The sequence below is a fragment of the Montipora capricornis genome, chromosome 12 (genome assembly GCF_036669925.1).
Source record: "Montipora capricornis isolate CH-2021 chromosome 12, ASM3666992v2, whole genome shotgun sequence".
In the NCBI taxonomy this organism is placed as follows: domain Eukaryota; kingdom Metazoa; phylum Cnidaria; class Anthozoa; order Scleractinia; family Acroporidae; genus Montipora; species Montipora capricornis.
In genome coordinates this window covers 32,684,938-32,704,937 of record NC_090894.1, presented here as the reverse complement: position 1 = coordinate 32,704,937, position 20,000 = coordinate 32,684,938, and the positions used below count along the sequence as shown (strand labels likewise).

The following is a 20,000-nucleotide window of genomic DNA, read 5'->3' as shown; positions in this document are numbered from 1 at the left end:
TATGAACTTTGCGAGAACCATTAACCTAAAGCCTTTACTTTACTTATCAGTGAAGAAGCATAAACATTTGAGTTGATGCTACGTGTGAGTAAAAATGACACCTGCGCGAAGCGCAGGAAAATAACGCTTGGAACGGATAAAAATGCACCGGAATGAAATAGAGGCAACCTCGTTCCCAGAACCTTCTTCGTCCTACTCTCAGCGGAGAAAAGCCCCGAGAACAAGAGGTTGAAACAGATGCCAAGCCCGCAATATCGACTGACTGACGCATAACGAACAAAACGATCTGAAAACAGGTGTTTTATGCATTGGCAGTAGACGATGTGTGGACATGGTGGAGTCCTAAGGATTTTTAATGTTGGATGACCTTAATTAGGGCGGGGGTACACCTCAGTTTTCGTGAAAAAATGGGATTTTTTTTATTTTAGGTATAGGTATCAAAGATCATTTTTGGGAACCTTTTTTTATGATTTAACTTTTTCATCATTCATAACTCAATGACAAATTTAAATTGTCATCTCGCCTCTTAAAGCACACTTGCCGGATAAACTTCGTATCGTGGTCTTCTAGCTAGATCACCCAGCTAAAACGAATATAAAATAAGCTGTTTCCTTGTTGTCTGGCTTACGATCGATCGAGAAGAAATAACGTCAAAGACCCACTCGGCTAAGAGTGCAGTAAGTGTGAATGCAGCTTACGTATAAACTATGCTAAGCACGATCTTAGGAGTCTAAAAGCCCGAAACGTTCGTTTTGCACACTATAGATCAATCGTGTAAACACGCATTGCATTCTTAATCAGTTGTGTCTTTTACGCCACCTTTTTTTTTCGATCCAGATCTCTAAAGATTTTTAAGTTAGTAAAAGGTAAGTTAAACCTTTAACGAAAGTAAACAGCCTTCTGCTCGAAATAAAAGTTTAAAATTTCGTCAAAAGATTTCTAAGCAAATATGCTTTCGAAATTTGTTTTTTAATCACAGTAGCACTTAAAAGGAGGGCACGAGGCCACTATTGCTTGTAAAAAAAACAACGAAAAAACCCGAGATGTAAGCTAACAAAAGAAAACACTTGACTAGACCTTATTTTTCTGGTCTCTCAGGGATGGACTGTTACGAAGGATGTGATCGTGGCTCATGCGGTTGGCACGTGAAAATAAAGTAACATGTAGCGGTACCTTAACCCCATTCCTGCAGTCAAGTGATGTCCAGTCCTCAGGATAGTAGCGCGAGTGCGCACCAATCTTGGTTCCTGCCGACCAATCAGATATTCACCCAACGGAACAGTGTTTTCACACCATTCAACTATTCCACTGCGCTGGGATAAAGGAATAACCTTGGAATGCAAAGAAATGAGAAGGAATGAATAAACCAAAGGCTTAAACTTATGCTTTTCTTATGCTATCCTTTCGCGAGAATGAAAGATGAAATTTGGAATTTTTCGATGGCGTCGACATTCTCAAATTCTTATGCAAATCTTGTTTACCTGTAGTCACTAAATTGCAAATCAAAGGCTACTTAGTCGGAAAAAAACCTTAAATTTAGTCAAAAAATCTAATTTTGAGCGAAAGATCTGTTACAAGGATGTACGAATGTGCGATATAGGAGGCTTATTTCTCCTTTGTACCGAATTACAGTTTCAATGTAGGAAATGGTTGAAAGTTCTCAAAATTGCACAAGCCGTAGGCGAGTTTCGTATTCAATTTGAGATCTTTCAAAACATCGCGAGTGATTATGCATAAATCACGAAATGCATATATACTCATGAAATTTGGAACTTCCCTTTTATTTCCATAGCAACCTCCGTATAAGACTCTGAAGCAAATTTATGAATTATGCGCCAATGATAATAGAAACGTGATATTTTGTCGAGTATATTAAAAATTAAAGGAATCTACCCGAAAACTAAATCATGCCCTCCTATTAGCTGTCGGTTTTATCCAACTGTTATGAGTTTTACAATTTTATTATATATTATTAATCTATACTAAAATGCATGCTGGCCGTTCGCATCTTTAACTTCCTTTTCCTAGTCTCCGAGTTCTTCATCAACAACTGATTTAATATATACCAAACACCTGTTCCATGACTGTATCCTGACGCAAGTCGTCTCTACCCTGCGCAATTGACAATCACAACAACTTGTTGTAGTCGTGTCATCTCAAAGACACGAGGCTGGTTTAGCGAGAGAATGGGAATGTCAGATCATCAGATGAAGACGGCGCACGCGCATTAAGAATCCAGATGAGAAACTGGGTCGAGAACAACAATGTTGGCTTTGTGTTTCAGGGGCCGGTTCCTGAAAGGTTTTATAACTCTTTTCCGGGTCAACACTCATGTCCGTCCCTCGAACTAACATTTCCCTTTTTATTCAGCTTACAAGAAGGACAACTTCAAATATACTTCTAAGAAACAAACATTTTAAACATGCAGAAAAGATTCAGAATGGGCGAAGCAGAGAGTCGAACCGAGACCGATGGTTTTTCATTACAGCCTCCGATATCCACTCGTCTAACGAACCAAGCTCTCCGAAAATCAGCAAAACAAGTGAAAGCTAACCGTTTTGAAAGTGGTTTTTAGACCTAACTACTCTAGATCAGCGCGGCTTGCTCAGAAACGCTACTTCTTGTTGAACTTAAGCTCTAATTCTGCCTGTTTTTCATTGATTTTTTACAACGGTAAGATGGGATACCGCGTGGTGTAATTGTTACGTATATATACGGAATAATAATAATTATAATAATAATAATAATGATAATAAAAATCACTTTATTTATGTCTCAAGTGTATTTAGCCGAGCACAGAGGCTCTACTAATTGGGGAGACAGGAAATCAAATTAAATCAACACAAATCAAATCATTTTGAAGGATGGCCATAAGTGTTGACCGAAATGACGTTCCCATTCGGTTGCTGAATCAGCCAACTGTATTAAACGTCACTTGTCTTTTCGAGTCATGCAATTATGCTTTGTCATGTCATGCCGCTTCAAGTCTATTGTATTTATCACTTGTCTTTTCGAGTCATGCAATTATGCTTTGTCGCGTCATGCCACTTCAAGTCAATTTGTCAAGTCATGCACCAGGTCACTAACACCAGGTCACCAGGTCACAATGCATTTTATGCCACTTCAAGTAAGGCTACATGACAAATTTTTGAATGTCACTTCGATTCAAAGTTAGAACCACCAATATTATGTCATACCAATTCATATGAAGTGGTTACGTCTTGTCATGCCATTGAGGTTGCGTTTTATGTCACTTGGGGTAAAGTTCTCGCTGTATAACAGAATTGTGATGAGAGGAGCGGTGTTGCATACCACTCAATCTATCACAAATCCACCCGCAAGCAACGCTGCATGCTGGGGTCGAAATAACAGCCGGTCAACGGCAACGTCGTTCCGGTAAAAAATAGGTTTTGTCCGGTCAAATCTTTGATGTCCGGAATATTAAGGCACAGAAAATGCACTTGTTCGATAGGTTAACATTATGCGGGGAAAAGGGAGAAATAAAAAGATGACGTAATGGATATTTTGTCCGGCCAAAAATGAGCTGTGTCCGACCAATAATAGGTTTGAGCGGACCACTTGACCGGCGTCAGCGGAGAAATCATTTCAAGCCCTGTGACAGGATCATTAAAGGAGAGTAGAAAATATCCTTTACCGAGCTTTACGACTGGATAACGCCACATTACAGTCAATATAGGAACATTTTTAACATTTTGCTTCGAGTCATGCCCTTAATGCTATTTTATATGTAATGACTGTGGCAATGGCTCATTTACCTTTACCAGCTGCCGTCGTTTGACGCCATCCGATCCAACACAGAAGATGATCTTGGGTAGGTTCACACCCCGGCAAGGCAGAACTTTGAATCGAACGCTACCACATGCACCAGCTCATCATAACGACATAATGGATCAACCTGGAAAGAAAACGAGAACAAATTGATTCAGTCAACATTTGTTTCGACTCGCCCGCTCCGATAAAGGACAAAAGGAAAACATCTCTCCTTTGACAGGCCTTCTGAGTTAAATCTTTAAATATTTAGAAAGTTTTGGCGGAATCTTGTCCTAAATCTTGCATTGTTTTGTAAAGCTGTATAGACCACTTTCATAAATGGTGGTCAATAAATTATTCCTTTGTTTATGTGAAACTCGGACCAACTAGCCTCGTTCTAAAGGGACATTTCTTTTCTCCGTGCTAACGAGGCTAGTGGGTCTAATTAGTACAAAGACAGAAGAACATTTTTTGGCCACCATTTATGCCTTTGGTCTAAGCTTTGTATTTCTTCACTCCTTTTTAGTCAATTTCTTTCTTTGTTCCGTTTAGTTGGCTAGTACTTAAACATGGAATGCCGGAATGATGGAATGCCGGAATGCCGAAACGGTGGAACGCCGGAATACTTAAACATGGAACGCCGGAATACTTAAACCCGGAACGGCGGAATACTTAAACACGGAACGCCAGAATACTTAAATATGGAACGCCGGAATACTTAAACACGGAACGTCGGAATGAGAAATAACAGTATAGTTTACTACGTGAAATGAATGGCTTGACGTCAAGTACACCACTGCAGTTAGGAGGGAGCTTAAGCACGCGCGTTTTTGAGACGCTGACGGCAACCGGAAGAGGACATTTCTCGTACCAGGACGCTTATTTCCCTTTCGTAAACGGTCCTTGCGGTCGTTGCCATTTCTCAGAACGGTCGTTGCCAATTGAAACGGTCGATGCCATGTATAACGGTCGACTACACACTTCACTTCAAAGAAAATTAAAAGAAACAAACTAAGAAAAAATGTTAACAAAAATTAAGACAAAAAAGGAAAAAAAAAACATTTATAAAAGAAAAACTGGAGGAAAAAAAGAGTCGGAAAATTTCAAGACTCGAACTCGGGTTCTTAGCCCTCACCCTAAACAGAACCCTAACCCGAACCAGCGAGACACAACTCCCAGTAACCGCAACCTTTTGAGTTCTTACACCTAATGAGTGTAATTCAGAGCTAAGAAATGTCATCGACCGTTTCAAATGGCAACGACCGTTCTGAGAAATGGCAACGACCGTTTACGAAAGGGAAATAAACTTCCTGGTACGAGAAATGTCCTCTTCCAGTTGCCGTCCGCCTCTCACAAACGCGCGTGCTTAAGCTCCCTCCTAATTATAACTGCAGTGGTGTACTTGACATCAAACCATTCGTTTCACGTGGTAAACTATACTGTTATTTCTCATTCCGGCATTCCGTGTTTAAGTATTCCGGCCTTTCGTGTTTAAATATTCCGGCGTTCCATGTTTAAGTATTCCGGCGTTCCGCCGTTCCGGCATTCCACCATTCTGGCATTCCGTGTTTAAGTACTAGCCCGTTTAGTTATTATAATTCTAACAACTTGTTGAACGCTATGTAACCTGAACATGATCTCTGAAACCGACATCGAAGCATGTCTCATAGATTAAAACTAATCTTATTTTTATAGATTTCGACGTAAGAAAACCTTGTACATTCGAGATTGGTAAATTAGTTATTTACCTTGACATCCATAGTAGGGACAGGTACTTCCCTAAGATTTGAAATTCTTTTGATTGTGACATCAGGCAGCTTAAAAGGACCTTGGACGCATTAAAAAAATTAATGTAAGTTACAAGCACATGGGCAACGTTTATGTCACAACGAGACAACGTGAAGAGTGAAAGCATCGTGACAACTGGTAATTCTAGAAGTTATATTTTTACCTGAGAAATGCCTGCAATTTGATTGCCCGAGACCAGTGATATTTCTGCTTAATTTCGAAATACCTACATGTGACAATCACAGTTTCCATGGCAACCCGAGAGACGTCGTAGTGCTATTTTAAAAAAAATGGCGGAACGATTTCTAAATTTTCAAATTCAGGAGATACAGGAGCTGAAAGAAAATTCAGAAAACAAAAATAACAAAAAAAAGTACATCAACCTGGCTAAATGTCTGGATAAGCTGGGTAGAAAGCAAGATTTTACGACAAGTTTGCTCGCCTATAAACGAAAACAAATCATTTTGCATAAATTTCTCAGGTTTTTAATACAAATAAATAACAGCATGATTAGTACGTTATATTTGGCATAAATACCACTTGTGCTATTTCAAATTTGTCGCAAATTTTATTCGCCCAATGGTTCGTTAAATTTTACTTAACAATTATTTTGAAATATCACGAGTAATATTAATGCCAAATAGCACTACAAACCAAGCTATTACTTCACTAACACTTTCCAACTTTTTGACGGCGACAGGCGAGTGGACTGCTTCAGACTCAACCATCAACCATCTGATCTGATAAAACCAAATCTCCGTGTATTTCCTCCATCCAGTTGCTTAGAGTGTACACTCACGGTTATTTGTGAAAAATACTTACTTTTTACTAGGTTGCCATATATGGCGACCCAGTCTAGGAATGAGTAGAATTTTCTCCGTTTTCCTGAGAGGGTAGTGGAAATGCGTAGATTTATCTGGTGGACACAGTAGAATGATTAACCTAAACAGCAATGGCGTCGAAAGTGATGTAACACGAATGGCGTTTTAGTAGATCTTTAAACAAAATATACCCTTATGAAGCTCAATAATGGAAAGTCAGTTGGATAAACTAGGCAGGCGGTGAAAATACAAATACCTGGAATCTTAAAGCGACGAGTAATGGACTTCGACAACAATCTATCGCCCGTCGAGCCGAAATCAAAGTGAGCTGTAGTTCTAATATTTTATTTTTGCGTAAAATAAGCTTTTATAATGATGTTCTTGTCTTATGATGGAATAAGTTTCAATTCGGTGAAAAAATATTTATGACTTGACTGGATACGTGTATTGCGTGGCCCAAATCTGCCCGTAATTAGATTACGCTTTCATGACCTTCGCTAAAAAAGTTCGTAAAATATTTGCGGATGGATCGATTTCTCTGAAACTTAAAATGGTGATTGCCAATGAATTTTGGAAAAGCTTTCCTTCGGACGAAAAATTCCTGTGTTTTTCACAAGAATTCGACGAAGAGAAAGAGAAAAATTTTCGGGTGTTTTTCATGTGCTCTGGAATGTTTAACTTTGACAAGCGCTAATATGCAAATTTTGACAGAAGGTATTAAATTGCAAAATAAATATCTGCCGATAGATCGTTAAATGACCTTTCATTTAAGCGTTCATTTCGACTAAAACGATGCAATAGGAAGCGAGAAATAATATTTTGAGTCAGAATAGTGGAAAAACAAATTTCGCGGGAAAATTTTTTTAATATGTTACATTCAAAAGCAATTAACTGAAAGCAATTAACTTGTCAAATCTAAATACATCCTTATCGCTTTTAAAAATTGAAATGCACGCGATCAAAGTATCTGTCGTTTTTCAATAGAAGTTTAGAGTATGGCACGTTGTGTTGCGTTACGTGACTCTGTATGTTTCCCAACAACATTCTATGATTGACGTAATGGCTTTTTCTGTATTATCTTGCCATCAATCAAAATTAACGACGAAAAGTATTCTACAACTCAAAAATCGTTTTATACGCGGTATTTTGATCATATCTAGCATTTGTCAAATTCTCCTTCCACAAGTGTTTCTGAAATTAACACCAGAACATCTAACTTCACTGTGCTCTGAAATTTATTTGTTTTTTCAGCATTAAACCCTCAACGTAACGTAGTACACATTTCAAAGCAATCCGTCACAAGAGTAAGTTGGGTGATATGGAACTTCGCTTTTTGTGTAACAAGTACAAACAGGCAACCCAGTTCACCCTCACGGAGGGTCTAGATTTTTCACAGATTGAAACTGTCGGATAGTGACTTATCCACCGGATAAAGTTAATATCCAGCGTTTAAACAGCAGGGGCCAGATGTACATTCTGCGGGCCATCTCAACAAACTTATAACAAATAACATTTTTCACTTCCAAGGATGTAAAATCATCGTACCTCTTTCGTTTTTAAGATGTGCCACGTTAATATAAGCCAACTCGATATAACCTTCACACAGGCGTCTAATATTCTGTACAAGCTCTCCTCTCTGATTTCCAATTCTTTCAATCAGTTCACAAGCAGTCTGGATTCGAGCCTAAAACATAAAATGGCGACAATTTATTTCCGATTGCTTTACATCACCTTCTCAACCAAATTGAGATTCAATTGAAACAAATAGTGGCTTTCCTCGCATGGATCCGCTTTGTGACAACACCACAGAGTTTGACTCAATTGACGAGATACAATTAATGATTCCCCATAAAAAAAAAAGTACAATCAACACTGTCTTCAAACACATTAGTGGCACTACTCACGAGGAAAGAGATGATAACTTAGTAACGGACGAAAGGAGAACTGACCAATCAGAGTCCTGGGCAGGTTTCGAAGCTGCACATTACGCTACAAGAACTCCAGGGGAGGGGAGATGGGGGCGGTAATCACTGCGGGAGGTTCTTATTCAGACGAAATGACCCACCGTTCTGCGGTATCGACGATGTAGAGAAGCGACCTTGGTTCCCGAGGAGTTCCTGCAGATCATTGGCAGTGAATTCCAGCGGTGTTACCGTGGAAGTTGCAGGTTGGAATCCTGCCTCATTTGTCTCTTAGACCAATATCCTAACTATATCCTTTACAACAAAAGGCAATTTCCGAGTCCAATCAAACCACTGATTCATAAGTTTTTGTAATGGTAATTAGTTTTAATTAGGTTATGAATAAAAACTAATTTTCATAACAAAGACTTTGTACTTGAACTCGCTTTGAAAAGGTGGCTGATGATAACTCGAAAATGGCCTATTCCGGGGAAAACTAATATTTGACATTTCAGTGCTAACAGTAAGCATTTTTGTCCCAGAGCGCGAGCGTGCGGGAATACCAAAATCGTGCAATCTGAAAGGTTCCGCGAGCGGGCGGTATCCATTGTGTGATGAGTAGCCGATTACGTACACTCGCTCCGTTGCAACAAACCAGCTGATTTCTACCGGAAGTTGCTGTGCATCATGGGTTGAAAATTCAGGGGAACTAGCTCCAATCCCCTTGCTTAAAATCCACGCGCGGATAAAATTTGTTTACAATGTTCCCACAGACGAATTTTAACCGCAAATTTCGCTTTTGATGGAGTTCTGGGTTTGTCTGTAAGCTTTATGATAATTGCACGAGATAAAAAGAGCCATGGCATACCCTAGCCTGAAGCTAAGCTGTATAAACCACCTGCTGTTTACACTAATTCATTCGTAGTTACGGTTTGGTTGAACCGAAGAATTTTACTGAGCCTCAATATAACCCATCAAGTATTTCCCTTGTCTGTGAGTGCATTTAATTAACAGAAGAACGCTTAATACAGTTGCTGAAATAAAGAAGTAAGTGAAATCTGGAATATCTATCCTGGAGTTTACGACCAATGTACTAAATATTAACTGGCAAACATTTCGTCAATTACCGGCGTCAAAATTGTCTCTGTTCTTGCTAGAAACGCTAAGTCGAGTTCCACTGCAAGTAAGTCCCGTCATAGCAGACTAGATACAGCGCAAAATCGTTCATTATGCTGTGAAAGAGAAGTCTAAATTTCACACTAATAGTACCGAAAAAAGATAAAAGTTAAATGTCAATTCCTGAGGGCCTAAAAGTTTATCAAAGATCAGATCCACGAGTATCCCAGGAGATGTTCACCCTGAAAGTAAACACAAGCTAGCCACAACAGCCGAGCGCGTTTATTATTGAACACCAAACAGAAAAATCAGCTGTCCTTCGGAAGAAAGTTGTAATTACTTTTCCATCAATCTTAGGATTAGAACTTGATGAAAGAAAAATAACTCTGGATACTTCCGAACCACCAGAAATGTTTTACAAAAGGAAAAATAAATATCGAGTAAACTCAGCGTGGTCAGAACACTTTGAAAACTTCAATCCTGCAGGTTCCAGTTTGTCATCAACAACCAACAAAACTAGAGTGCAAATTCAATTGCAGCAACCAAACGAAAGCTTCTCCACATTAATCCACTCTGAGATGGAAATCTTAAAAAAGCAGCTGAAGCGGGAATTCGGGAAACGTACTCGCATTCAAGTCAGGAAATGCTGGAGCCAGCGGCATTCTTTCCAGTTGGCAAAGACGCGACGTTAGTTCGCGCAGCACAGCTCGCCGTCTTGGAACTACTAAAACAACCAGATGGAACCAGAGATGTAAAGTGGCTGATAAAAATGTTCAACGGGATCCAGCAACAGTTCAAAAAATCTTTAAGCCAAAGAATGTCTAGTGTTCCAGTTAGTCTTGTCGACAAAGAAGAATAAAACTGAATAAAAGCGACAGTAAACATTCACGAACGCTGTCTTTTTCCTTTTCCGATCGTTTCAATAAGCTATCCAAGTATCTTTTAGCTAATAAAACACGTTCGGCGACCGTAGTTCGACATCTTCGAATGGCTTCAGATCAGAGAAAGGGCAGATGGCAGCGCAGATATGTCTAAAAACTGACGTTCAGCAAATTCATTTCGTTTTCGACGCGCATCATACGCGAAATGCTCTCGAATAAATGGACCCCTGCTGTGTTTGCGAGTCGCATTCTGATTGGCTTGAATTTGACGAGCTGTCAAATAGAGATCAGCTGGAATAAGTCGTAATTTCGATATGGACTCAAACGATATATTATCTTGTCGCTAGAAATTGTTCAGTTTATGGCGAATGTTGTCATAATTGCAGCCGTAACTGACTGTTTGGGTCGATTGTGCATGCATTTCGTTAGGTGTTGGAAGAAGAAACAATAAGGTAAAACACCAAACTAGGTCGGTTCATACTGAGAAAAACTTTAATCTGTGTTAGATACTACTCGAAAGCCATAAGATCTTGGGCACAGTTTTCCCTAATACGGACCTCCCAGCTGGTAAATAATAAATATCTTACCTGGACCTGGTAGAGCATCTGAAATAATTATTGGAAGGTTCTTGGTTCGGTTTCCACCAGAAGGAATCGAGGATTTTACGAGTACAACCGAGATGCCATCTTCAACTACAAATCTATTCATACAGTAAACATTGCCCCTCTAAATGCACGACTAACCTCTGTAAATCCACTGTTAGCCTTTTTTGAGTTATTTCTCGTCAACCTTGAAGTGGCGCTATTTTTCTTTCCGGCTGTCAAATATTTGGCGTCTTTCTCGACGTTTGCGAGCACAAATAAGATGAATAAGGTGTGGTGGGGATGATCAATTGCTGTCCGTTCAATAAGCTAAACACGAAAACAAATTTGGTCAATTTTGACGATACCAAAACGTTATTTAATATATTGATTTAGCCAAGGCTAAAAGCAGAGCTCATCATTATTAAGTTTTTGTTTTTGGTCATTTATATAACCTGTGAAAATGAAAATGTGAGTGAGGTTTTCTTTCTGTATGGTACGGAAAAAAAGGAGGTATTTGATCCTTTCGGGATTAAACCATTAGACCATTTCGAGTGAGTGTAATCTTAGCACGAGTTTAGGTTTGGCCATTGGTCAGAATCCAATTCGAACCTCGAGTTCATTTCTTTTAAGGTCATTTCCTTAAAATAGACGTTGTAATATATGTTACTGGAATAAAAGAAGGGGTTCCACGTTTCTGTTTTCATATTTTTTGAGGCTTAAGTTTATAGAGATTTGTCTGCACAACCGAAAATGGTCTTAGACTCGAGCTCTGTTATTTAGGTTTTATTTTGTCGAGAGCATCTCACTGCTCAATCCCTCAAAAGTGAAGAAAAATGAATTAAAGATTGTTCGTTACTGTTTTTTGTCTTTTGCTTTCTTATGGATTTATCAGTAAACTCATAGTAAAGGGGACGTATACAAAACACCGACCCCAGGTCCATGGACCACCCTTGTGGTCCTGGTCCATGGACCCCTATGGACCACCCCTGGATCATTTTGTGAGAAAAATCTTAGAGAGAGAGAGAGAGAGAGAGAGAGAGAGAGAGAGAGAGAGAGAGAGAGAGAGAGAGAGAGAGAGAGAGAGAGAGAGAGAGAGAAAGAGAGAGAGAGAGAGAGTGAAGTGGTCCTCGCACTAATTTGGACATTTGTCTCCTATTGACATCTGAAAAATTCAGGTGGAATCCATGACCCTTGCGATGTGAGGACGGTTGGGCGCACTGGTCAATTTGTTGGGCTCGTTTGTTTCGGTGAAGGACTCGATGAATTAAGTGTATATTTGAAGTACGGGTTGAAAGAATCCCTTTAGAACCACCAGTTTGAAATGGATGGTATATGTGTGTCTATAAGAGACAATTCCTTAAATCAGTAGCCAATAACTATAGGCGAACAACAGCCCTATATTCCCGTTAAGAATGAGAGCAGCAACTTGATGTCATAACCGGATGCTTTTGTTTTTGTTTTTGCGGAAAAGGTAAGTCTGTATAGATCGTAGTCTATGCAGAATTCAAGCCCGAGAGGACTATGTAGGAGTATGTAAATTATGGGATTAGCAACTATTTAACCACAGTCAGAACATAGTTCAGAAAGAACACGCAGTTTGGCGTTAATCGGGCTAATTTTGATTGAGATGCAGCCATTTAAATGCATCCAAATTTACAAAGAAATGTTTCAAATTAAGCTATGATCCTCGCCGTTATGAACGCAATTGTTGTTCAACCAAACGCAGCGTACGGATGGCGATACATTTCTTTGTAAATTTTGACGTTTTGAAATAGCTGCATTTCGCTTAATATTGGGTCTATTATCACCATACTTGAGAATTTGATAAAGCTTGGTGTGTTGCCGTTCTGACTATAAATACCGATCAATAGTAGTAGTAGTAGTAGTAGTAGTAGTATAATTTGCAGACTCGAACCTTGTCCCCCTAGATCAGGCAACAAAGATGAGGATATAATAACCTGGGAACGAAGTTCCATTTGCGTCTTGACGTCATTCATTTTTATCACAACAAACGCCTGGGGGATAAAGTACGAACGCCCTGTTGAGAACAGCAACAAAAGTCGCGAAAATTACAAGGTTTTCATAAGGACAAAAGGCTAATTCATGCAACAAACATTTAAATATGGGAAATGTCTTATGGTATTTATTCAGCTTGTGATGATTGGAATGAACAAAACTGAACGAGGACTTGACAAAGGATGGAAAATCAAGCCATTTTATATTCACCAAGCACTATAAAAACAAAACTGAAAACGTCATAGTTCGACGTATAAATAGAAGCCAACTTGGCTCCCTTTTTGCCTGACATAAAAACTCTCTTAATTATAGATGATACTTAAGCTGAGTCACCCGAACATGCTGAACAAAGTCACCCGAGTTAGTCTTTTTTCAAAGTATGTTGTTTTATGGAAAATTCGGGTTTACCTCAGTGTACTGAGAAGCTCAAGAGATTTCCTCGGAGTTTTGCGAGCTATTCTTTGGTCACGCGCGGTTTTTTGTGGTTCTTTTAAAACCTTTTTTTGCTTGATCTTAGGTTGTTTGTGGACTCTGTTCACAGATCTTAATCCGAGAATTCATAACAACTGCTATTTGTACGACGTGAACTTAAAGAGAACTGCGGAATCGTTTTGAAGATGTTTATTTGGTTCTTTTTTGATACTTCTTATGTTTCTTTTATCCGTGCAGAGTTCCTTTTATTAGACTTGATGTGATTAATTAAATTAAGGTTGTTGACAGTATTAGATTAATATTGCAGGTACTGTCCATTAATAAATGATCTCTTATGTAAAACTGTAATCTCTTTAGGACTCAATTGATCACCAAACATTAAGTGGGGTCCTTCTAGTGTACAGACTAAGCATTGTTGCCAATGGATTTTTGTGTTTTTCGTCCTTTCTTGCCACTGTACATGTATTAGTGAAACATTCGAGAGTGACTGACTTGTGTAATTTAAAATAATGTTTGCACCTGAAATGTGTACTTCAAAAATTGTTATTGTGCATGCACAAGTCACCCTAGGCCCCAAGTGTGCATTAAAATAATACAATTTGAAAAATAATAATAATAATTTGAAGAGTTTTGGACCTTGGCCATCACTCACCGTCAGTAGCCTTTCCTTTATCCAGATGTGCACACTGCTCGAGTTTTAGGCTTTGTTCTGTTCTGGTCACGCAACATATCAAAATGATATGGTTCTCACTCAAAAAGTCTTGAAAACCTCTTCGGAGCTCCCGGGTTGTTTATTCTTACTGGCTGTAGGATTAGTGAAAACGAGATGCTTCCGTGAAGCATACACTGGGTTGCCTGTGGTACGTTTTACAGAATATCAGAAGGCACTGACTTGTGTGGTATTGAACTACAGCATTCCAGTCTCTGAAGAATAACAAATAAAAGAGAAGCGAGAAACATTGGCTTCTGGGCTGACATGTTGATAATTTTCAAGTTCCCTCACAACTTCTTTTCACCACAAGTTTAAGCGTGCCCTCTGAGCATCTGACAGCTTTGTGATACCAAAGTTCACTGAAGTTATCCCTATCCGGCGGGGTTAGTTTCTGGATGGGAGACCAAAACAATATACCCCTCATAAAACAGAAGCATCGGACCAAAAATACTATTAACGCTAACAAATGCGAACTCAGCAAGGTATAACTTTTGTTGGCTTGCTTTATGCAAAACAAAAACATCATTCTAAAAGCTTATTCTACGCAAAAAATAGGTTCTGGAGGTAATTTTGAGAATGGAAATCAAGGTTACGCGGCAGACGGCAAATACAAACTCACGATTTAATTCAGTTAACACACCAGAAAGACGCCTCATTTTGACAAGAAAATGCTTACTATTGCCATAAAAAACTATCCAGTTAAGCTCGTATATCATAAAACATGATGAATTCATAAAGGCCACCTTTTCCAGCGAACAATTTTTTGAAACAAACAACATATTTGCTATTAGAGGCAAAAACCCCTTCTATTTCATTGCGTGCGTGAAGAGAAGAACTCAATCGTGTCAAATATGCGCAATATTGCAACAAACTAAATTTCAGGATCAAACCGTTTACATGAAGAACCTTTTCCTTGAATAATGAAGCACAAAATACACGACAACCTTTCTTTCAAATAATTCTTGGCTGTCACATTTCCGCTTATTTTTTTCTACCTAAAGACTGTGCAGAGTTGATCACAGATCCACCACGTAAGGTGTTCGATTCGTTCTCTGTCTTTGTTGAACCCATAAGTTACCAGAGAATTTTCCATTTGGTTTCAGTGTTCTACATAAGAGCACACTTGGTAAAACGTATTTTAGAAATACACCTCACTTTGATTTTGGCGCGAAGGGCGATAGATTGTTGTCGATTCCAGGTGTTGGTTTTTCACCGCCTGCCTAGTTTATCCAACTGACTTTCCATTATTGAGCTCCATAAGGGTATATTTTTTTTAAGGATCCACTGAAACGCCATTCGCGTTACATGACTTTCGACGCCATTGCAGGCTAAGTTAATGATTCTCCTGTGTCCACCAGAGAAATCTACGCATTTCCACTACCCTCTCGATGCTAAGAAAATACGCAGAAGGCTCTATGCACAAAGACAACACTTACCAAGGGAGTGACAGGCAAGACTTTTACCGACACGGAAAAAAAAACAAAAAAAGGAAAACAAACAAATCCCATCCACTTTCCGACTGGGATTGCCATACTCGCAACCCAGTAATAAAAGGCTTTGAAATTGGCCGCGTCCGGTTACTGCTTAATTAAGTCATTTCGTCTCTGCCTAACGAGTGAATTCCACGGTAAATTTTACGCGAAAAACCGACATCAAATTATCACAAAGCGATGAGTGCGATATCGGTTTTTCAAGTGAAATTTACTGCCGAATTCCCCAGTAGTCTTAAGACAATGATTTTTTCTTGAATCGCACAAGCAAATTCGATTCCTCGAATATGAATCACGCTAAAATTATAAACCACAGACGTACCAGCTCGTGATGTGACGGATCGTCTTTGTCGGTTCAAGGTCAAAAAAAGAGTTTTATTGATGTACTTTATTCCACTTTATCTCTGAGAACGACATCAATTGCATTTTGATGTATTTCATTGAGACTCGCCAGCTTGGCTCGGTTAGGCAAACAGAGTAAAAAAAGGGGCATTATTACTGTAAGGAATGATGCTATTTAAGTCGTCGACTTTGACCTCCTCGGGTCAATAGATGCATTCAGCCAGAAAAATGAGCCAATCATAGATAAGGGCGGAGTAAGGATAGGTCTAGTTAAGGGATTGCAATCTTCGTGACGGGCGCTCTTAGCTGTTCCTTCACGGACTAAACTTGAATTATCAAGATTTTTTAGGCAAGTTGTATGCTCCTTTTTTAGAGGGCTTTATTCTCCCTAAACGTTTGGCATGGCTCCACCTCGGGTATTTATTCTAGGCCACTCCTTTATCCGCCGTTTAAAGGACTTTATTGCCTCTCATCCCGACCTTAACGCCAATTTTCTCATTGCCGAAGCCTGCGAAATTAAGTGGCATGGCGTTGGCGGTAGAACTATTGCAAGGGCACGTGCCTTTGATTTACCAATGGTTGAGTCTTTTCTACCCCAGGTTGTCATTTTACATCTGGGATCGAACGATCTCGTATACGCTGACCCGTTGTCGATAGCTTCTGCTATTGAGGATTTAGTCACTTTGCTTCATGACCGCTTTCAGGTCAAACGTGTTTGCGTTTGCCAAACTGTTTATCAAGAATCGAGCCCTATGTATAATAAAGTTAACGCGTTCGCGCTTTAGTCAAGTACTTGAAGGTCCTGCTAGAGCCACTCTCGTACTCTTTTTATTGGAGGCACAGGGGTTTTTGGAATACCAAGGTTAGCCTTTATTCCAGCGATGGCGTTCATTTACACTCGCGCGGTCATTATCGACTTTTTAGGAACCTCAGAGGGGCCGTTTTAAGATGCCTACATTCGCTACACAATGAGAGCATTTAACCAATCGCAATCTCTCATCATTGAAACGATTTGCTATTTATTTGCTATTTTTTTGCCAGTTCCTTGCGGTTTATGTTCACCAAGCCGATGAATATATAATTTTTAATGAATCAGCCTTCAGTTGGAATTCCACGTTGCTGACTTTTTGGCTGCAACATTCCACGTTGTTCACAACTTCTTATATCATGTGCGGATATCCGGCTGATGGCACAGTGTGCCCGATGTTATTTGTTATACCGGCTTTGGTTGTTTTTTATTGTGAGCTAATTACAAAAGCCATACGGGTGTACAATCCTTTCGACCACCGAGTAGGTTAGATGTGTCCAATGCACTCGGCTGCTGTTTTTTCTCACACCGCTATGGAACTCGGCTTTTTGTTTCGTTTTTGCGCTGGGGTACAAATTCTCGTCGCTCAAAGCGGTTACGTCCATCTGAGCTCCCTGAAGTGGCTCCTACAACGCCCTCCGTGGCTTCATCTACAACTCCCCAAGCCAATAACGACTCTGGGCTTATGAAAGTGAATGTCGATGCTCTGGCAACTACAATTTCTGTGGCCGTAACTGAAGCCGTGAATGCTGCCTTAGCGAATCGCCGTTCCAGCACCAATGACGAGTTAATCCCAGTTCCTTCCACGTCAATTGTGCACCCAAATGATCAGGCGGTGGACGACGAGGTAACGGTGCTCACGGGAGTCTCAGGTACGCTTGAATCTTGCACCTTGTCTGGGAACGAAGAGGGGCCTCGCCAATTATTTACCAGCATCGCCATTTCCCTGGGATCACGCGTGAGTGCTAAGGTCAAAGCCAAGATTTGGCAAAACGAATATGTAGACTTCGGGGCGCTGTTAGGCGTTGGGCCCCCGACTGAAAAGTTCGCACTATCACTCTCGCCAGGGAATACTATTTCCTCACAGAACCGTCTCCATCTAGAGCCCGTGCAGTCCTCTTAAAAAGTGCAGACCATTACCCAGTAGGTAACGGCCTTCAATACTTTTGTAGCAATTTATGTAGAAAGTGTGCCCCAGGATGCTCCAAAATTAATGAAGTATTGTGAAGTAGTCCGCGATATTGCCTTTAAGTCGGGTGAGTGGCTTTTCTACGACGAGCAATTTCGTTTTCTGAGGCAGTCCGCCACAGAACAACACCCATGGGATCAAATTCACTGGGAACTATGGCTCAGGGCGATGGTGAATTCCCGCGGGAAAATACCCGCTAACCAAACCCATGACAATCGACCCCGTTCTCGTTCACGCACCTTTCCCAAGGGTACTTGTTGGACATTTCATGCAGGGAAAACCTGTAGTGGCTGCAGTTACGAGCATATCTGCTACAAATGCAGGGCAAAACACCCCGCTAGTCACTGTTCCGCGTCCGGAAACCACACTCGCCAAGGACCTCCTAAATCAGGAATATCCAGCGTCCTCAATTCTGCTCAGCTCCCCGGTCACGCCCGTAAAGGTGGATCGGCTTGAATTTTTGCTCCAGGATTGTGTCTAATTTGGCTAGATATTTGGTCCATGGCTTTCGTTATGGTTTTCGCATACAATTTATTGGCAACCGCGCCCCGTTCGAGTCTCCTAATCTGAAAAGCACCCTACAAAACCCAGATTTGGTCATGTCTAAATTGCAAAAGGAAATTGATGCTGGCAAGATTGTTGGACCTTTAACCAACGCTCCCTTTCCTGATTTTCGCTCCTCGCCCATTGGCATAGTTCCCAAAAAGACACCGAACGAGGTTCGCTTAATTCAACACTTATCCTATCCCTCGGGTTTTTCGGTTAATGATAACATTCCCGACCACTGTTCTACTGTTCATTACGCCACCATAAATCAGGCAGTGAAAATTGTTCAGCGTTTGGGGGTTGGCTGCTTCATGGCAAAAACCGACATAAAATCGGCCTTTCGTATCATCCCTATACATCCTCAAGACTATTCCTTGCTTGGGATAAAATGGGCGGATAAATATTATTTCGATCGCTGTCTCTCGATGGGTTGCTCCTCTTCGTGCGCCATTTTTGAAAGTTTTAGCACTGCTTTGGAGTGGCTCTCGTTGCAGAAATTAAGGGCATCAGCCGTCTTACACATTCTAGATGATTTTTTATTCGTGGCCCCTTCTGCAGAAAAATGCGAAGCCGATTTGGCGAATTTTCCGCGAATTTTTCTATCTCGGAGTGCCGATTGCTCATGAAAAGACAGTGCAGCCGAGGACCACACTTGAATTCGCGGGTATTACTCTTGATTCTATTTCTCAAGAGTCTAAATTACCGCCTGATAAGCTTCAAAAATGTCGCACGTTGCTTCATCAATTTCACAAACGTCGAACAGTTACCCTTCGGGAGCTTCAGTCCCTTATCGGTCTTTTAAACTTTGCGTGTTTTGTCGTAGTTCCAGGCCGCGCTTTCCTACGTCGCCTTATGGACCTTACCAAAGGTATCAAAAAGGCACATCGTCATATCCGTTTAAATAAGGACGCTAGGCATGACATCAAGCTCTGGCTTACTTTTTTAGACAATTTTAATGGTAGGGCCTTTTTCTTATCCGATCGCTGGGAAACATCAACCACGCTGCAACTATTCACCGATGCAGCCGGCTCAAAAGGTTATGGCGCGGTTTTTGGTTCTCATTGGTTTTATGGCGCGTGGCCTGGATCGTGGCGTTCACTTAATATCTCTTGTCTCGAACTCTTCCCCATTACCCTTTCCGTGCATGTGTGGGGGAATCTTATGGCAAATCAGCGAGTTGTCTTTTTTACCGACAACGCCGCCTTAGTTGATATTATTAACAAGCAATCTTCCAAGCATAAACTTATCATGGCACTCTTGCGCCCTTTGATTCTTTGTTGCCTAAGGCACAATATTTTCTTTAAAGCACGTCATGTGCCTGGTCTTCAAAACCGTCGTGCCGATTTTATCTCACGTTTTCAGATAGACTCGTTCAAGGCAATCACACCGGATGCAGACCCATTTCCCACTCCGGTCCCGACGAACTTTCTACCGGAGAGTTGGACGCTAATTTGAGGGATCTTCTCAGTTCGGCATTAAAACCGGGCTCTCGCAAACTTTATCAACGGGCTTGGGCTGTTTTCCAATATTTCGCTCACCGTTTTTATAAAACTTCAAACCCCCAGCTTCCTTTAAGTCCAAACATGCTGGCTCTGTTTATCTC

The 20,000-nt window shown here is 40.5% G+C and overlaps 1 protein-coding gene across 1 annotated transcript in view; it reads right to left on the bottom strand.

Moving 5' to 3' along the window:
- The window catches only part of LOC138025688 (uncharacterized), a 27,649-nt gene that overhangs the window by 365 nt on the left and 7,284 nt on the right, over positions 1-20,000 (bottom strand). The window contains exons 3-6 of the mRNA XM_068872865.1: positions 7,926-8,064; positions 5,520-5,599; positions 3,845-3,916; positions 1,236-1,331 (exon numbers count right to left, since the gene is read on the bottom strand). Of these exons, the coding sequence (XP_068728966.1) occupies positions 1,236-1,331; positions 3,845-3,916; positions 5,520-5,599; positions 7,926-8,064 (387 nt within the window). The remainder of the gene's footprint in view (positions 1-1,235; positions 1,332-3,844; positions 3,917-5,519; positions 5,600-7,925; positions 8,065-20,000) is intronic.